At 35.8% G+C, this 20141-nt stretch overlaps 3 protein-coding genes across 3 annotated transcripts; 1 reads left to right on the forward strand and 2 right to left on the reverse strand.

The window, feature by feature from the left end:
- Positions 1-5930: 5930 nt before the first annotated feature.
- On the forward strand, positions 5931-8505 carry LOC121967419 (DNA oxidative demethylase ALKBH2-like). Its single transcript, XM_042517622.1, has 4 exons — positions 5931-6169; positions 7378-7494; positions 7811-7997; positions 8086-8505. The coding sequence occupies exons 1-4, from the start codon at positions 5951-5953 to the stop codon at positions 8271-8273; spliced, it is 711 nt and encodes a 236-aa protein (XP_042373556.1). The 5' UTR covers positions 5931-5950; the 3' UTR covers positions 8274-8505.
- Positions 8506-8760: 255 nt separating this feature from the next.
- LOC122055165 lies at positions 8761-12122 on the reverse strand. Its single transcript, XM_042616549.1, has 4 exons — positions 11987-12122; positions 10052-10287; positions 9255-9310; positions 8761-8916 (listed from the first exon to the last, which is right to left on the reverse strand). Coding segments are annotated over exons 1-4 (429 nt in total). The 3' UTR covers positions 8761-8915.
- A 1040-nt stretch (positions 12123-13162) lies between these two features.
- LOC121967420 (sphingosine kinase 1-like) lies at positions 13163-18586 on the reverse strand. Its single transcript, XM_042517623.1, has 10 exons — positions 18181-18586; positions 17825-17947; positions 17650-17750; positions 16643-16715; positions 16197-16283; positions 16021-16098; positions 15804-15874; positions 14616-14912; positions 14251-14373; positions 13163-13735 (listed from the first exon to the last, which is right to left on the reverse strand). The coding sequence occupies exons 1-10, from the start codon at positions 18515-18517 to the stop codon at positions 13538-13540; spliced, it is 1488 nt and encodes a 495-aa protein (XP_042373557.1). The 5' UTR covers positions 18518-18586; the 3' UTR covers positions 13163-13537.
- Between the last annotated feature and the right edge of the window lie 1555 nt (positions 18587-20141).

The raw sequence follows: 20141 nt of genomic DNA on the forward strand, positions 1-20141 counted from the left end.
GTTTGACGACGCAGAGCTGAACGCAATAGCACGAAACCGAATGCAACCTCAGCACGTAGGCCGAAATAAGATATCGGCACGCAGACCGGGATATAAATATCGGCGCGCAGGCCGGGATACAAATATCGGCACACAAGTCGGGAGATGAATATCAGCACGCAGGCTGGGACATAAAACATCGCACGAGTCTGGCCAAAACATAATGGCAACGAGGGCTCAGGGGCCCGATCGACATTGGAGGCATACGACACTACGGATCGAGCGCCGGAGAACCAGACCAACGGATTTGAGGTGTTGACAGTGGCTCCAACAACTACGGTGGCAGCGGGAAGAGAGGAAGAGGAGGGCGATGGGCTGTCGCGCGTGGCAGCGTGAGTAAGGGAGAAAATGAGGGCTCTGGCGGCGTGCGTCTAAGCCGACGATGGCGGGAGGCGGCTATGCAAGAGAGAGAGAAGAGGAAGGGAGGGCAGAGTTGGCGCGAGAAGGACCCGGCGGCGACGAGACCCTCCGGCAAGGCAGCGCTAAATGGGGGCGGCGGCGGCGTCCCTCGCGGCTGTGGTGGCAGCGAGGAAGGAAAACGCGAGCTCCTCCCTAGGTTCCTCTTAGCTACAGAAGAAGAAGCCCTCGCTGGTGTTGGCGTCGGTCTGACTGGCGACAGCAGAGGCATGGAGAGGAAGAAGGAAAAAGAGATGTTGTGACCGGTGTCGTGAGGAGAAGGAAGAGGAGAGGTTATGGCTAGCGTCACGAGGAGAAGAAAGACGAAGGAGGAAGTCGTCGCCGGCGGCCATCGTTCGAGGGTGGCGGCGCAGTGCAAGACATGAAGCAGGAAAGTCCTCCCCTCATCTTGAGATGCGGTCTGGTTGCGGAAGAAAGGGAGGGAGAGAGGAGAAGAGGTGGCGACCGAAGGAAGAAGAGGGGAGCGGGCGGCGTCGGTGTCAGCTAGGAGCGTGAGAGGGCTAGCGGCGGAGCCAAACGAAGAAGAAGACCCTTTGAACCAAACCCACGAAGCCCTCTTAAGCCCTAAACAGTGGAAGGACGAAAATGCCCCTCCTTCCTCTCTTAATTACCCTTCTGCCCCTAAATCATATCCACATCAATACCCTTCTAGGAGATAGTGTTGCTGACATCAGGCATGGACAATAGACGGATCGTACGGCGGAAGCTTCTACTGTCTTGTTAATGATATGCATGCTCTGTTAAGGTATGATGTCAGAAGTACTTTCTTGACAAGTCCCTTCATAGGATATATGGGAGAACGTGTCCATGCCTTGAGGAGCGTGCACGTCGCTAACCAAAGCTCTATATAAAAAGGGTCCATCATCTGCAGAGGTACGCATGATTCATTGTTTGCACTAGAGTTATTGTTGCTCTGTTTTCTTCTATTATTTCAGTGACTGACTTGAGTATCGGATGACCAACACCGGGAATCCCTTCGCTGGCTCGGTACTAACATTACTTGTTTTGTAGAGCGGAGCGACGTCTATAGCTGGTCAGCGAAGCCACCACATCTCTAACTTTCCATCTTTCCACTTTCGGATAAGATCAATATGCTTATTAGCCTATCATTTTTATATGAAATATGACTAAGTTGATAAGGGAAAGTATTCTAAATAATTAAGTGCTGACGTTTTTTTATGCATTAGAAAAAATTAGTTTTTTTAGAGTGTGCTAGTAAGTGTTGATTTCTTAGATCTTGTACACGTTTACCCACGTTTCTTGGGTTTCTTTTTACCCAGTTTGTGTTCAGTTTAATTTTCTACAAGTCTGCTGGCATTTGTACTACGAAAATCATCTGGAATCTTATGGTGCTTTGTTAGGATGTAAAAACTGTTAAATGAATGGGAAGTTACGTTGTTGAAGGGATGAAACTTGAACGAGGCTACATATCACCTTATTTCATTACCGACCAAAAAATTGGTAAGTAGCCTATCCTGATCATATCTACATAACATTTCTTTTATTGTTTAGTGAATCTCATTTTGGAATTTTCAGGAACTTGTTGATCCTCTAATTTTGATACATGAGAAGAAAATCTCAAGTATTAATGCAATCGACAAGGTGTTAGAGTTGGCATTCAAGGTAAAGTATCCTGATTCAACGTGTCTTTACAGGATATGATATCTACTCACATTTTTCTTTAATGTGCTCAGAGACATTTGCTAATTGTTGCTGAAGATTTAGAAAGTGATGCATTCGCAACTTTGATTCTAAATAAGCTACGTGCTGGAATTAAGGTCAAAGTTTCATTTTAAACCACCTTTTAGTCATTTATGATTGTAAATTTCTGGTCACCTAGTCTTGATTATTTTCTGATGCTGATGCTTATGCAGTTGTGATCATTCAGGTTTGTGCTATTAAGGCACCTGTTTTGGGGGAGAACAGGTAATCGAATCTGCAAGATCTTGCTACTCTCAGCCTTTGTTAACAATTTGTTGTTTGGTAATGTTCTAATAAGTTGTCATGTTATATGCTGCAGCTCGTAACAGAAGAACTAGGCCTGAACCTGGAGAAAGTGGAACTTGACATACTTGGTAAATGCAAAAGAGTGAATCAATGCTTTTGTTTTTGTAGTTTTTTTTTTTTTGGTCACTAGTTCAATTAACAAGAAGAAATGGAGTTGATTGCATTAAGAGATGTACAGTTCTCTGAGATTCATCTATTTCCCACATCTATGCTTATTTTACCTGTTTCAATTAAATCTTCATACATATGTTGCCTTAAGATATTTCCCTCCTTAAATCCATCTTTTTTAAAGCTGATTATACTGGAAATGTATTGCCTTAAGCTGATATAAAAATGTTGATTTTAAATCCATCTTTTTGACACCAACAAGCAACAATAGTTGTCATTTTAGCCCCCACATGTTCACACACTTAATATTTAAATGGATAGTTGCTCCAATAGATCTTAGGATTGTTGGTACAACGGGGTCGACAAAAGGGAGGGGTGAATTACCTGCAAAATAAGAATTACTCCTCGTACTTTCAACTCTAAAATAGCAACAATAAAATAAAAGCAAACTAATAGAAAGAAAAGAAAGAAGACTCAGAGATTTGATTTGGTTACGACCTAAGTGATTGTTAATCCAAGACGGTTGAACAGTTCTACTAGAAACGTCTCTTTCACTGTAGGCGGAGAAGCCTTTTTACACACTAAGAAAGCTCAGATGTTGCTAGGAATTGAATACAGAGTTGAATGAATAATTTCCTAACTCCAGAGGTCTTTATATAACTCTTGGAAATCCTATCTCGAGTCCTGAGGGTACCTCCAAAGGAGTTGAGAGCGCCTCCAAGGGGATAAGTGGATAAAACTTTATCCGCTCGTAAACGGTCTATTTGACCTAGTTAAGGGCGCCTCCAAGAGCATTGAGGCACCCTCAATGCAGTTGAGGGCGCCCTCACTCTGGTGAGGGTGGAGGCGCCTCAGCAGTTGTTGAGGGCGCCTCCAGCTACTTTTCCAGCACTTCTTCGTCTTCTCTTTAGCTTCCGAAGTCCCGATAACTTCGAGGATTGTGGCCAACCGAAATAGGGCTCACTCGAATCCAATTTCCGGCCTTCTTCTCGAGCAGGCTTCTGCCCCGGCTTCTCGTCTCTCGAACGTCGCACACGTTCTTCTCGTCCACTAGTGTACTCTTCCGCAGCTCTTTCATCTTTCGAACATACCGAGCCCGTCGGCTCCCTTCCCGTACCGTCCTTCTCGCTAGCTACGTCTTTCGCTCGAGATCCTGCGCTCCTAAGCTCCTGCACACTTAAACGCATGGATCAAAATCAAACAGGACATAATCTAACTTGATTGATCATATCAAAATAATCACGGGATCTAACCAAAATTAATTCTCAACCGACTTAAATGTCACCTAATTTACTTCCTTCCAAAGAATATAAGGTTGCCAAATCATTAAGATGAGTATTTCACTTTTGCTCCAATGGTAATCATTATCCGAAACTAGCCAAATCAAATAAGTTTGGCCAAACATAACTCGAAGGCATTTCCGTTTATATGATTATTACGACAATTTATTTTCATACTAATCAATACATGAATCTTAAATTCGGGAAATCAGCATCTTTAAATGTCTTTCACTATCCAAATCTCAGATTGAGAAAGATAGCACTGAGAAAGAAAGGCCAACCTGGAAAGGGAGGACTAGCAGGCAATACTATATTTAATCGACTTCATTCGATTACACTCGTGTTCGGATATCGTTTTCCCTAAGCACTTGGCCTCAGTGCTCGGATTCCGATTTCCCTGAGCATTCTATTCTGATACCAATTTCGATCGAGCATCCTATCTCAATGTTCAAATACTAACTTCCACCGATCATCTAGACTCAATATTACTCCCTAATTGCCTTCAGACGTCAAATAAAATGATATTAAATATCAGTGTTACACTCACACCGTGTAACAATGATTAAGAACGCCATCAAAGCCCAATGATATGTCGCATTACTCACTGCCTCAACGTCACAGTCATTTCTTTAGAGTTGTAAATGACCTAAGCATTCAATATTGGTGAACAAACTTGGTATTTGGCTAAATAAAAGTTTATTTATTTTCGTTCAATATGCACAAGATCGATTAAACAAATAAGTTTAAACAACACGTTAAATTAAATAAACAAACTTGAATACATATATATTCAACTCATTAACGTTTGTAAACAACGTTCATGAACAATGTTCACGAATTATATTCATTAATAAAACTCTTATCAATATGTTAAACAAGCTTGAATTGAGAGTTCGATAACATCTAAACGAACAAAACTCGAACTAAACTCAAGTCAAACTTAAATTGAGAGCTCGATAACATTTGAATGAATCAAGCTTAAGTCAAGTTTCAAATAAACTCAAGCTCATAACAAATAAATCAAACCAAACTTGAACAATTATTTCAAAAGTTTGATTCGACTTAATTATCTTATCAAGTAATTTTGAACACTATAAATTTCAACTCAACTCGGCTCATTTACACTCCTATTTTTCTAGGCTCTTTCTCGAGCCTAGAAAATGTATTTCTTGCTCGCATTAATCATTAATTTTAAAATGTGTTTTAAATTTTGTATTTTGGTGTTAAAATATGGGTAATTTTGCATGCATTCTCTATTGGCAAACAAATCTTTGCATGCAGTCCCCATCCATGAAAATCTTTATTTTCACTCCCTAGTCAAACATCTTTACCTAATTGTCCATAATATTTTTAGGTATAAAAGTCTAAAAATCAGTATAAATCCTCTTAAATTGAGTATATTAACTTAGAATCTAATATATTTTCTATCAAATTGAGTACGATTCTTTTTTCACCTCAAAATATACTCGATTTTAGTTTAATGTGCTGAATTTAATAGGAAGTATACTCATTTTTAGACTATTTGTACCGAAAAATATGAGGGTTAATTTCGATAGAAAATATACTCGATCCTAGTATAGAGTACTAGATTATAGTGTAAAGTGCTGAATTTAACATGAATTATACTTAGCTTATTTTTAGACTTTTTATACCTAAAAAATAATAGGGACAATTTTGATAGAAAATATACTCGATTTTTAATATAAAGTATTGACTTTAAAAAGAATTATACTAAATTTTGAAATTTTTGTACCTAAAAAATTTGAGGGGTAATTTAGGTATCAATATTTACATGAGAGAGTTGAAACAAGTAATACTTTGCATGCAGGGAGTGGAAATAAAATTTTTTGGACATGAAAATTATATGTAAAATTAACATTATGATTGAGGATTTTTCTCTAATTTATCGTTAAAATATTGATTTTACTTTTTTAAGTCAACATTAAAATCAGAAGGCGTTTTGATAATAAAATGAAAACTTGAGGATGTTTTAGCATTAATTAAATTTTAAGGTATTTTGAGTGGGCGAAATGAAATTTTTTACTTTATTTAATCATTTATCGGCCTCATTCTACGGCGGGAAACATCTCGATCCTGCGATGAGCTCGTGCCTCCGATTCACAGATCCCGACGAGAACCCTAGCCCTAGCGGCGGCAGATGGGAGAAGCGAGCGGTCGATCTGGGCGACGGCAGTGAGGTCGTCTACGTTCCCCGGCTTATTCCTCGCGACCAGGCCTGGGAATGGTTCCGGTATCTCAATCGCGAAATTCCGTGGACGAGACCTTCGATCCGGGTCTTCGGAAGATCTTGCGTCCAGGTATTCACCAAACTCCTTGATTCGATCTGTTCGATGAAGAAATGCCATGAAATAGGTTTTTGATCTTTGAACTTTTGCTCTCTGATGTAACTAATCGGCCTTTTGATGCGTTGATCCTCCTCGGACGAGACCTTTGGTCCGCCACGTTTAAGCGAGATCTCGTGTCCAGGTTGTTACCAATTTCCTTCTTGACTCCATCTTTCTGATGAAAAATTGCGACTTTTTTCTTTCTTTCAACAAATAGGTTTTTGATCGTTGAGCTTTTGCTCTCTGATGCTATTAATCGGCGCTTCTTTTTGATACGTTGGTATACTCCCGTGAACGAGACCTTCGATCCATCTCTTTGGAAGATCTTCCTTCCAGATTTTACCAATTCCCATCTGAAGAAATTTGACTCCTTTTATGATCAAATAGATTGTTAATCTTCAAACTTATATGTGAACTTATAGCTGGGATTAATTTGATGCCTGCTGTAAGACTGATTCTTGAAATATGATAAGCAACCTTTCTCAGGTTAATGCTTTAATCCACTGCAATGATTGTAAAGAAATTCTGTTATTTTTATACAAAATAAATCGATAACCATTAGTCGATTTAGTAACTGCTAAATTTCAAATATCTTATTTGAATGATGCTTACATAGTGGATACTCTGAATTGGTTTGACTTGTAGTCAGGAAAACATAAATTTGTTTGATACTCTGTAAATTATTAGAGTTCGTTTGTTTTGTAAAACAGAATTTTTTTGCAGATTTTTCAGGGTTTGGTTTAGGGGAAAATCACGGTCAATAAAAAAAAGAAAGATGAAATCTTTATGAAGTTACATACACATGCACACCAAATTCCACTCCTTCCCTTTGTGACCCCTGTTCAATCACCCTAAGCTCACCTCCTACATCCACGAGGATGCGAAAGAAGTTGAGGTTGAAGACAATAGATGTTTATCAATTTAACCATCTACCATCGAACAATGGAAAATAGGTTTCTTGTAAGAAATTCTCCTAAAAACTCTCTGAAAAGTGCTTTCACTTTGTAAACTATTTTCTTTATAACAAAATGGACCCTTGGTTTATCTAAAATATCCTAAAGTTGTGCGGTTTGGTGAATGCCAAATTATAATTTTTCTTCTATTTGTACTTTCAAACGAAGTTTTGTCAAAAATTTAATTCTATATGTTGTAATAGCTATGTTTTTTTTTCTCCCCTGCAGCCTAGAGAGACTTGTTATATTGCAGAGAAGGGGCTCGCACCGATGAGATACAGTGGATACCAGCCAAACTCATATTCTTGGGAAGAATACCCTGTTGTCAAAGACATCTTGATGACAGTATGAGCTATCTGTTAATCTTTTTTCTGTCTTTGAAGTTGGAAATTGCTAGTCATGCAAGTCTATTTTTGCGCATTTGCCCTTGCAATCAGTGTTCTGATGGACTAAACCAATCTGGTAGAAAATTGCGGCCGGGCTCTCCCAACATTGCTTGCAATTTGCATCGTTACTTATTCTCTTGCTCTGATAATACATCCATAACATGATAATAGCAATACATCTTGGTGCAGTTCAGGCTTTTAGTATCATACAAGTTTCTGACCACCGTAAAGCTAATGTTTTGGATTAATAACTCGATTCACATTTTGCTATCTAGGTTTGTGAAGCATTCCCTGGGTCCAAATTCAACACTGTGCTTCTGAACAGATACAAGAATGGCTCAGACTATGTTGCATGGCACTCGGACGAAGATAAATTGTATGGCTCAGCCCCAGAAATAGCTTCAGTTTCATTTGGTTGCGAGCGGGAATTTCTGTTGCGAAAGAAACCTACGAAAAGCCAAGGTTCATAAAAAAGGATCAGCCACTTGAATATTTTTCTCAGCATTCACTCACCAACTAAACTCTGCTCTAATGGTGATTGTATTACCAGCTGCTAAAGGCGCACGTCATTCGGATAGGAAACAACTCGAACACAAACAGCAGTCTTTTGTTCTAAAACATGGATCTTTGCTGCTGATGAAAGGCTACACACAGCGCGACTGGGTTCATTCAGTGCCCAAACGCCTGAAAGCAGATTCCATTAGAATCAACCTCACATTCAGGCACATTGTGGCGTAAGCAATGTTTTGGAAATTAGCAGATGGTCTAGTTCATCATTCCCCTTGTCAAGCTGATATTTAGGATAAATTTTATTCGACCCACCCCGATCGCTACTTGTTTACAGCAACCATTTGTTCTGAAAGTGTATCTTTGTGGCAGATGAAAGGCTACGTGTACATGGTTTCGTATTCAGCTGAATTTTTTCCAGTATATATTAATAGATCTAACTGCGTCCCAGTTCTTGGTTTTCCATGTTGAGTCGGGCTCGATTAATAATACATATGTAAAAATGTCTCTCCCTACAAATTTTGGATAATTTAAAATCTTAAATCTTTAATACAACCATGAATTTTTAAAATATTTCAGAATGCTTTAATATTATTCATTTCTTATATTGTTTTTGTAACTTTCGATAATATATGTCAGACTGAACAGGCGAAACCCAGCCAAAGCCCGAACCTGTATAGAGATCATCAAATATGACCATGCATAGTTCACCATACCACGATAGCAAGGAGAAGGACAAACTAGTTTATAAACATCAATAGAAATTGATACATGCCTTACACAACTGTACCCGAGAGGAATTCAAACACCAACAGAAGCATGCGATTATATATATTCATATACACGCACTGGAGACAATTCTGTATTTCTCCATCTGCAACAAACAATAATTATGATTATGATCCTGAGGCTCCAAGTGAATTAGAGCATTAGTGCAAACGGTTCAGAAATAAACTGCGCATATATGATTCGCTGTCACTTGTATCTTTGATAGAGCATGTTTTAATCAAAACACTTTGCATGGGCTAGCCGTGCAGTTTTAAATTTTTTTTAGTGTAATTTCAGATTAAGACAGGAGTGATTAACAAATATTTGGTTTTCTTTCATTCACGGAAACACATGTAAAAAAGATTGGACATAATTGCATAGTTGAAAAGACATGAAACATTTAGTTACAAAAGTCATTTGTCCTATCAAACGCTATATACTTACCATATAGAAAGACTTGCAAAAAGGAGCTCCAACTCTTCATCCTGGGAGACGCTTCTCTACAAAGACGTAACACAAGGTGTCAGGAAGAAAGGGAAAAAAAGACATCATGATTTTGAAGAAGCAAAGACTATAATTTGGTCACTAGATATCTCTAGCGCTTGATGTAATTGAACCAACTAAAAGGTACAGTTGAGTTGGTAGAATTCAAATAGGCAGGCAATCAATCAGTCAAGTCAATTGGGCATGGTGGGCCAAGCAAGTCTATGTGTCGATCATGTTGAGGGACCTATGTGGTCTAATGAGAGGATGGAGTAAAGAGTAGATCGGTCCGATCAGACAGGCAAGCTAGACAAGTTGTGAAATATGTTCCTATCTATTCCGTATAATATTCTTTCAAACCAACATAGGAACATTAATTCCATGTCACCTCTATTTCATGAACAAAACTACAGCATATTCAAGATTCTATTTTTTGTCTATTCCATTTTCAAGAACTAAATATTCTATTCCTTATCTATTCTGATTTGTGAAGCAAACAAACAATAAACTTAAAGTTCAGTTGGAATCTAAAACCAACTTAAATTCCCATGACCATACTTCTATCCGAACAATCCCACTGTCCATTTAAAGATCTGAAAATCAATATCTATGCTCATTTAAACTTTACTACCTAATTCGTGGGATGATTAGCATCAAAGTTTATGTTGAAGCTACTAAACCTAAATACACATCCAACAGCTTGAATTTGAAAACATAAGAGTAATACTATAATTTTTAGGGAAAAAATGCATTGTAACCTGGACGGAGAAAAGATGTAGAAGTTTCTTCAAGACCCGCATGCGATGAACTGCATAGCTACTATTCGATGGAAGCCGATTAACTCTGCTAATCTCAGCCTGAACTGCAGCTTTCTTTTCTTCCAATCCTGCTACATTCCTAATGGTAGTCCCATAGGTGTTTCCTAAGCCATTTTTACCATGATCAGGATTATTTGAAGTCCTGAGATGTTCCATCAGGCTACCACTCGAGCAATCTACAAATACACAAATGTATTTAACACATTGCTGATTAAAGAAATAAAAAATGAATAAGATAACAACAAAAAAATTCAGCGTGAAAATGATATTTTATACAAGATCATCCACTAACTTCAGGAAGGAAACAGTGAAAAAAGAAAGCACTTCCAATATAAAATACTTGATGACTTGTTATGAGATCCATGGAAATTCAAATTTGATGCATTCATTTAAGAGGATATTTTAGTCACATTTTTATGTTCTAAAGTTTGTTTATTAAATTGATTAATATTTGCCTGACAAAAAAAGAAAATAAAAAAGGGTTGGCAAACTGAAATAAACCTTAAAAAAAATGCACCATTGGGAGGGAAAACAATTTGGAAAATCCATCAAACCTTTTCCCAATGTCATATTTTAAAAAAAATGCAAAACGTTTTTTTTTAACTTTTTCAATGATTTCAATCTCACACAAGTCCAATTATATCATCATCTGTTACTGTTATAGTCTTATCAAAAAGAGAACATCGTGGTGGAAAGGTTCTGTGTTTCAGAGGTACTACAGAGAGACAGGAGAAGCAAGGTACTCACTCATGCTTTCAATTAATTCCAACCACAAGGACTTATTTTATCTATGTTGGTATGAGTTCTATACAAAAGGTTGATAGTTATTCATGTGAGTTGCATATGTATAAACTTAACTGAGCTGTAAATGTTCAAAAAAAAATCCAAAAGCTAAAGAAGAATTGACATTGTTAAATATGATGAACATGTAATTTATTGGAAATCGATGATATCTTGTTCGTGTTTTGCTAACTTTTATGTGTTAAAATTATAATAAAAGTGGAGCTACTGTTTTAATTAGTACCACAGGCACGTAAAGAAATGCCTAGCTGCATGGCCAGTGCTGGCAAAGAAAGAAAAGATGCTATTCTCAATTAAATACAGCCACTAACACTCATGGCAGTACTTGCTAATTCTCATAATGGGAAGGGAAAAAAACAGTACGCGTGGGGAAATACTCATGATGGAATGTCACCCAACACACAATACAAGACCTTTTTCCCCTCCCAATTAAACTGAATTATGTACTTCAAGAAAATCCAAAACTAGCACAAATCAATTATTATGAAAAAAAAACCGTTTGATTGTCAGATAACTATCATGAGCTGTATTTCTTTTGCAATTACAAAATGCAAGCACTTAGAAAGCAGACGCTTGCAAATCAAAATCACCCACTGAAGAGAAACAAGGCGTTCAACTCTCTATGCGAACAACTAAATAATAAATAAATTACATAAAAGATATAGAATCCCTAGAATCAATAGAACCCCAGCCTACCGGTACCCTGTGATCTCCTCCTCCACACCAAATTGTGTCGGGAAATCTAAATGTAAACTCTTCCATACTATCCTTGTTTAGGAAAAAAAAAATTGATGGCATACGAAACCTTTTCAATGGCTCAAAAGAACAATAAATGAAATTCTATCATTACCAAGGTAAAAAAAAAATGCAATAATCGTTCTACTGATAGTGACTCCACCGAGGCTATGGTTTTGTAGCAACATCACAAAATCAAACGGAGATCGTTCCCATGGAAACCCTAATCGAAACTAAACAAAAGAAAGAAGAAAAAGGGACAAAGAGAAAGAAGGAAAACATAGGCCATGAACTCATGAAATCACCATTCTAATTGCAAAAGAGGATCGAAATCTTTACCTGAACTCCGTATATCTCTGGTTCGCCCTCTCGCCAGTCTCGTTCGCAACACCAGCTTCGAGAAGCACCTAGACGCGAAGACTCGTTTAAAAGCTCGGTCGCGCAAAAACAAAAAGGTGAGCCGGGCGGAGCCCATGAAGTCTAATTGGGCTCAATAACGGTTCGGTCCAAAAACAAGATTCTACAGCTTCTTCACCGATAAATTGTTTTTTCGGCATTTTCCTTAACTACGTTAGTATTATCCATCTCTCCGACTTCCATAATTTTAAAAGCACGTATAGCATTTTTATTATACTCCTTCCTTCTTTCCGCATTTAAATTTTTACTTTACCCATTAAAGGATTCATGACTCTAAATTTACGAAATTGAATTGAGATCGGAGAGCATGAATATTTAGGATAAAAAAAAATGAACCTAGAAAATTTGAAATCATTTCAAACTAAAAATAATATACTCATGGAAGTCTTCTAAATGTATTCATGCCCTTGTATTTGAATTCAACACCATAAATTTAGAACACTAAACTTTTAAATTTGCAAAGACTTATAAAATTTATCATAAGCTAATTATAAGATTTTCTTAATAAACTCATTATAATCCTAAATCTTAAGACTCTCTTGGTTAAAAAAAAATATAAAACTTATAACTTTTTGAATGATATAGATCTAAGAAGAGTTAAAATAAAAAATAATGTATTCCTATAAACCTCTTTAACGTTATTAGATCTGATAGAATAAATTAATAGTGCAATGAATTTTTGAATAGATAAAATGAAAAATTAAAAAGAAAAGTTATACTGAGAATGTAATACGGAATTATAAAAATTAGATAATACTTTTTTTTTTACAAATTGGCAATGCTATAGATATTTAGAAATATTTTTCAGTAGGGTTTAGATACTAATCATGTTTCCTCAAATGTGATTTGGAGTCAAATTGCATTTATACGAAATCAAACAAGCAATAGAATCACGAAGATATGTCATCTTTACCTTGGTGTCATAGCTCACCCAATTTCAAAAGTAAAAAAGATATGTGATTAACTTTTTGACTCACTATCTTAACTTCTAATCTTAGTCCATAGTCCTCAAGAACATTCTAGATAATTCTCTATAATCTTCTCATTATAAAAACATCTACATCCATTTTGAATCAAAATTGGGATTCTTAATAATATTAAGGAAAATTGTTTCACTTTCTTCCACACACTAAAAAGAATGAAGTACAATCACATTTAGCATAACACTTGAGATATCATCAAAACAATAAAAGAAGTTTCTCCAAGCTGATACAACTCCATGTAAAAGGCAAATCCAATGCCAAATTTTGATAACTTTCTCCAAACTGAGTCATTTGATGTAGTTGCTGTGTGCATTTGTTTTAAAACCCCACCTCTTCTTTTATCATTTCATGTTCATGTAACTACAAATATCATGTATGCATACATTATTATTATTTTTTCCCCTCTTCCATTTTTTGGGGAAAATAAGTGAGATTTCAAATGTTAGATTCACAAGTATATTTATGGATCAAGAACAAAGAACAAGTGAGATTAAGGAACAGGAGTGAATATGGTAGCCAAACCCTGGTCCACTGTCACGAGAAGAGGACCATAAGCCATAAAATGTTTTTGCACATTGCTGTCAGCAGCAGCATCTCCGATAGCTAAAACCTCGCCATCGCAGTCAATGATGCCACCCTTAGTGTCGTGCCCTACGCGCTTTCCTGGCTCTAATCGAAGTGCTTTGACCTGAAAAATCCGTATCAATATATGACTTGAGTATGAAATGTGGAATTGAACACAATTGTCGATTCCTAAATCTTCTCCGACACCATAAATTTGATGCCAGGTACAAAGAACTATTTAGATGAATATTCCCATCCAACCTCTCTCCTATTTTCCTCTACCAAATTGAGTTTATCTTAAAGGGCTTTTTAGTATCAACAAAACAAAGCAACATTTGAAATGAAAGTTTCAAGTTATCTTCGATTGCTAACAAATTGTTAATAGACAACTAGAATTGCTGTTTGTTTATTATCATGATCATTTTTAACATGTTTAGAGTACAAGGTATGCCCTCATATCTAATAGCATTACGATACTATTTAATCTATAAACAGAGAAATATTGGTTCTTTTTCACTTCTTCCATATTATCTTCATCAATAACCTTGAAAACAAATATACAGTCAAAGTCAAGTTACATCTCATTTAAGATGGCATAATGACGTAGTCACTGAAAAGTTATAAGAAGATATAGCGCACCTTCAAATATATTATATACGGTGATTTCACATAACTTCCATCACTCATGTTGAACATCATTCCTAGAATGGCTGATTTTGGACAATCCTTCAGAATGACTACATCCAAGTATCCATCTGAGAACTGCATTGTCGTCACGTATCATATGATGTCGCCGTTTTGTGAACATAGAGAAAGAAGTTAAAAGCTTTAAAACTAATGAAAAATAAAAGCCACAGACAATGACTTAACAAGGGAACTATTTCCCATCCTTCTAAGAAGCCCTAATAATCATGCAATATCTGTTATAGATTGACACTCTAATTGACGAACAGTGAACACAATGATTACAGAAGAAATAAAGTCCAGTGATGAGGAAATGTCACCTTTGCTTTCGGTGCTGGGGCATAATTTTCAGCAGAAAAGGGCACATTGTTCACCCAAATTGAAATAAAAGGGCCATCAACAGATCTCCATTCCAATCCGTCCAGGGAATTCTCTGGGCCTTGATAACCACATGTCTTGAACTTACTGTCACTTCCTTGTTCTTGTTGAGTTAATACATAGTTAGACTTAGCCCCATCAACTCGCTTCACTGGTTCACCATGATTTTCATATCCAGGTGCAGGAATAAACTGGAAATGTCCATGGTATTTGCGTAGGTTCATTATGCGGAGAAGAGCCTGTAAGAAAGACCTATTAGTAATAGCATATGGAAACATTCTAGGTACATGATATACACCTATCAACTACATCAGTTGAGGATAATTTTTTAAGCGATATGGGGTTTATATCTTATCCACAAGCTCATACTATAAATGAGTCGTCAAAGGGGTAGCTTGATGCACATAGGTCTTACTGATGAAGATTCCTCCACTCTGGTGAGTGACAAAGACAGTATGGAAAGTTCAAAGAATGTCTACAGAATAGCATTGACTCAAACTGCTATCATTACCATTTTATTAACCAAATTAGAGAAGCCTAAGTATCATCTAGTCCTCTCACTATCTTAGAATTCTTTTGATCTTCACTCCCTTGTCAGCCCATGCTCAAGCTAGAAATTCAGAAATTCACTTTAAAGAATATTCCTTGTTTCATTGGCTCAGAAAGACAATATAATTCATCTCTAAATTTTCTATGGCACCAATCAAGTAAAAGTAGTACTTCAAGCTTACGACCTTTTGATGCCCGATCAATATTCATTGTCATGATTTGATCCAAAATGATCATCCTCCAAATTTGGAATTACAAATTTACAACTAAATGCAAACTATCGAACAATCAGAGAGAACTGGTGCATTGGACTTTAACTAATCCTAGTGCCCACAGACTGCAAGACAATTGTTTGGCTAATGAATAATGATTTAGATCCATATTCATGAAATTTGACATATATTTAAGACAGTTGTCAAATCTTATTTATTGATTCTAGAATATTCAAAGGACCATGGAACATCCCTCACAATGCATAAAACACTCTTCATGACATACATTTGGCAGCCCACCTTATAACTATCATATCTGAAACTATGGACAAATATGCAGAAGGAATGAGAAACTGCACATCGACTTACATATATGTCAAGGCGAGCACTTCCCAACCACCTATACTTTTCAGATTCAATATCAACATCAGCCGCCAAGCCTGTAAATGCATAATGGATTGAATGAGTTTTCAAGTGTACAAATTTGAAACTTTCACCTGATCAGATAACTCCATTGAAACGACCAGAATTAAGTTTACATTATAAAACAGAACATAGTTTCAACAATTAATCATTATTTTCATACCCCAAATAAGTGCTAAGACACTGAAAAATATTTTCTCCTTCTGTGAGATAGTGGCAACATCCAGAGCTCGTTTGTGACCTATAGATAATCAACAATCAAGAAGCTTATTATCAGTATTATTAGAAGCTGTTTCGACTTTCTCTAGTGAACAGGGATTATGAGAAAGAGAACATGACCTCGTATAACTGCAAATGTAGCATTAGCAATAGAGTACATATCACCAGCAGAATCTAAAAGTGATTTTGCCATACCATTTCCGGTACCTAAAAAATGAGAAGAAAAAAACAAGATAATCATGAAATGAAGAGAGATTACAAGATCCCTTAATACATAAATTATGATTATGAGTAAGGAAGTGTAAATTTTCTTACGATATCAGGAAGTACACAAAAATAGGAAGTCAGAGAGGGAGGGATAGGGATGGTACAACATACAGGAAACAATTTATTGAAAGCATGAATGACAGACAGGAAATACATGCAAGAGTCTTCCAGTAAATACAAAATGGAGCAAAATCATACCTAATGCTACTAATCCAAATGGTTAACCAAGTCAAAGTCAATACTTAATAGTAGTAACTGGCTAACTGATAATATGAAATAGTGAGAAAAAGAAGATGCACCTGCTGGAATTATCCCAAGAGGTATCTTAATTGCAGTAGCCCAATCTTCTCTTTTCAGCAAACCATTGACTACCTGTCCATGGAAAAGACTAATAGAAAACTAAATATATTTCTAGAAAAAAAAAAAGAAAATAACTAATTAATATCACGAGTGCAAAAGATATGGATTTATTCTAGGAGTACATATGTAAAATTTTGAAGCAAATAGATTAGAGATTAATTTGAGATTGATGCATCCATAATAAAAGAAAAGAAAAGTATCAGAGATTGGTGCATCTACAATAATTTGGAGATTTGATTTTTGCTGTTTCGTAATTAGCATTTTTTTTTGGTGATTAAAAGGGAATAATTATAATCCCAATTAGAATTGGCAAGAAAAATAAATGACAATGTCATGATAGGCGATTTAGAGATACTTATAAAGGAGCATAAGTCCAGATAGTCATATTAAGTAAGAAAAATCATTTTTATTGCATTTTAGATGGTGGAGAGTAACTAGTTTCGCAAAAGGTGAAGCGGTTTCATTACTCATTTGTTTGTAAAATTGCTTACTAGCTAACTATGTTTGGAGAAGTTAAAACACATAAATACAATATATATATATATATAGTGATTGTAGTCTAGCGCTCAATAAATTTTGTAAAAGGAAAAAATAAAGATTTAGGTGAAGATTGATTATTGCATGACTTTTTAAATGCAGGAAACAACAAATATTCAAAAGAATCAAGGATTCAGGACCAAATGCATCATTCATTTATATCGCTATGACAATATGAAGTACATAATGATGTTTATTATTTCTAGAGTAGTGTTTAACAAGCAATTATATCACACTGAATGCTCCTTATTAATGAATACAAAAAGAAGTCAAGTGTCCCTAGCACATGACAGAAGAATGATGATGTAACTTATGTTGTATACAAGTCCCAGGCATAGAGGAATTCCCCTGTTAATATAACCAAAACATTATTGTATTCTGTAATGTAAATATTGATTAAACTACCAACCTCCACTAGAACACCGTCACCACTGACACACACAATACCATCATATTTTGGAAGATCCAAAGATTTTGTCATTTCCTGAGCATGATTCTGGTACTTAGTTTCTGAGGAAAGCAGAGTTCAAAAATCAACTTCTTATTCTATGGAAGTGGAAAAGTAAATTTTGAAAAATGCTCACCTACTACGGTATAATTGATATTCCCAGATTCAAGAATTGGCTTAATCTGATCCTCGAAAATGGTTCTTGCGGATTTTTTCCCCGCAAATGGATTTAAAATAACAAACAGCTTCTTTGGCCGGCCTATCAGAGTAAACGATTTGACAGTTTCACAATGATTAACCCCATAAAAGTAAATGCAGACTTTTCTGGTTTCACTCTTGCAATAGATATAAAGTTGAAGAATTTACATTACTTAATACAAAATTGAGTACTGATTCGAAAATGATAACTCCAAGATAATAATTCAGCTTAACTTCCGATCCTTATCACTGGATGAATAAGGACTCATCAACATCATCAAAACACTTGCTTACCGAGAGAATCGATGCAATTCATCAATCTGGCGCTCCACCGCAACGCCGCCGCCTCCGTGGGCATCTCCAAAGAGTAATCCCTCCTCACCCTCCTTCTCTCCCCAGATGCTCCCCCGAAGGCACAGATAGAACCACTACGAGGAGCCTCCGCTAAAGCCCGGACCGTAATCCGTGTTCCTTGGACGTCCAACCCCAGGACCTCCGACTCCAACCTGAGACACTGATCTCCTCCGCCGGAGCGCCATCGCAGCGTCCCATCCACCTCCAATGCCGACTCCGCCGCCGCCCCGTTGACTACGATCCTCTCCGACAACCTCTCGCCTCCGCCCTCTGCCATCCTTCCTCACCGGATGCAACCTTACTTCGGCAATTGCTTATGAAGGCCGATGACTTGAGCTAACCTGACTAGAACCATACCCTTCCTATTATTGTAGAAAGCTCGTTGGGCCCATTTCTATTTTAAATACTGAGGCTGGTAGACATTGTAGTAATCGTAACGGACTTTTGTGTTTTTTTTTAGAATGGAAGATGGTTGTTTTTTTTATGGTATACGAGTACTTTAACTCACAGACTGACCTTCCCATTATTGGAAACAGCTCAGCGGGTACCATAGCCATCGTTAAGTTACGGAACTGGTATAATTTGAGTACTTCGTACCTTTAGTTTTTTATTAATGAAACGTGGCGTCATGCTTTTCGAATTCTTAAATCTTTCGTGGAGAACACGTTCCCGTGGCTGCGGGTTGATGGTTGACCAGTGGTTTGTTTAAGCGTTGAAGAAGAAATTGATTAAAATTTTAGGGTCAAAAATGGAATCCGATCCGAAAAAAAACTTAGTTTCGAATTGAAAATTTTTAGATTCAAATCGAGTTCAAATTTTCGTATTAAAAATTTTCAAATCGGATTCAGATTTACCCAAATTTAAAATTTAATAGATTTTTTAAAAATTAATTTTTAAAAAAATATATAAGATATTTTTATATATATTAATATTAATATTAATATTAGTATAATAATAATAATAAATTATTAAGATAAAATAAATAATTAAAAAATCATTTTCAATCAAATTATTCAGATCAAATTTGGATTTAAGAATTTAAGTTGAATTCAAACTCGGATCATATTTAAATTGAAATTTAAAAAAAATAATAATCTAACCCCATCGGAATTGATACTCCTAAATATAAGTAAAAGAAATAATAAGAAAAAATAAAGTGGATACATAAAAAGATTCCAACATATGTTTTCTTAATCTTCAAAAACATAAAATCCATTTGTTATTTTTGTAAAAATTAATCATCGTGCACACACATTGTGTGTAATATATAAACTGATAATAACAAATACTACATTTACTCTTAATTAAAAAATCGCTCATAAATTGAGTAAGAGTATGTCAAGTCCATGTAATAGTACAATGCAAGGGTGATACTCAAAGCTAACACTCAAGTATCCTAAACCACATCCAAGAAAAGTATGATTTCTAATAAAAAGTCAAGAAAAGCAATGTAAGGGTGGAACCCAAGGTATTTATAAAAGATTTTCTATTTGTTGTCAATTTTAAAATGTGTGACTATAACGAACTTTAGATTCCTAATTAATTAATGAAAAAATTCTTAAAAATATGTCACAATTAAGTTTTGAACTCTAAATCTCTAATTGATTAATGAAAAAAAATTTTAATAACATACCACAAAATCTAAAACTCTAGATATTGATTAAAGAAAATTTTTTTTAATAATATACAATAACTAAATCTTAACTTTTGATATCTGATTGACATGTATGTAGAAATTAATAATAAATTTTAGAATTATTTTTAATGTGAAAAGTAAAAAAAAATATTAACATAATTCCATTTTGGATTTCATTGAAGTTAGTTAGTAAAGATCAAATAAGATTAACCGAGATTATTATTTTATTTTATTATTTTAAAGAAATTTTATATTATTAATTAGA

Source organism: Zingiber officinale, chromosome 3B (genome assembly GCF_018446385.1).
Source record: "Zingiber officinale cultivar Zhangliang chromosome 3B, Zo_v1.1, whole genome shotgun sequence".
NCBI lineage: Eukaryota > Viridiplantae > Streptophyta > Magnoliopsida > Zingiberales > Zingiberaceae > Zingiber > Zingiber officinale.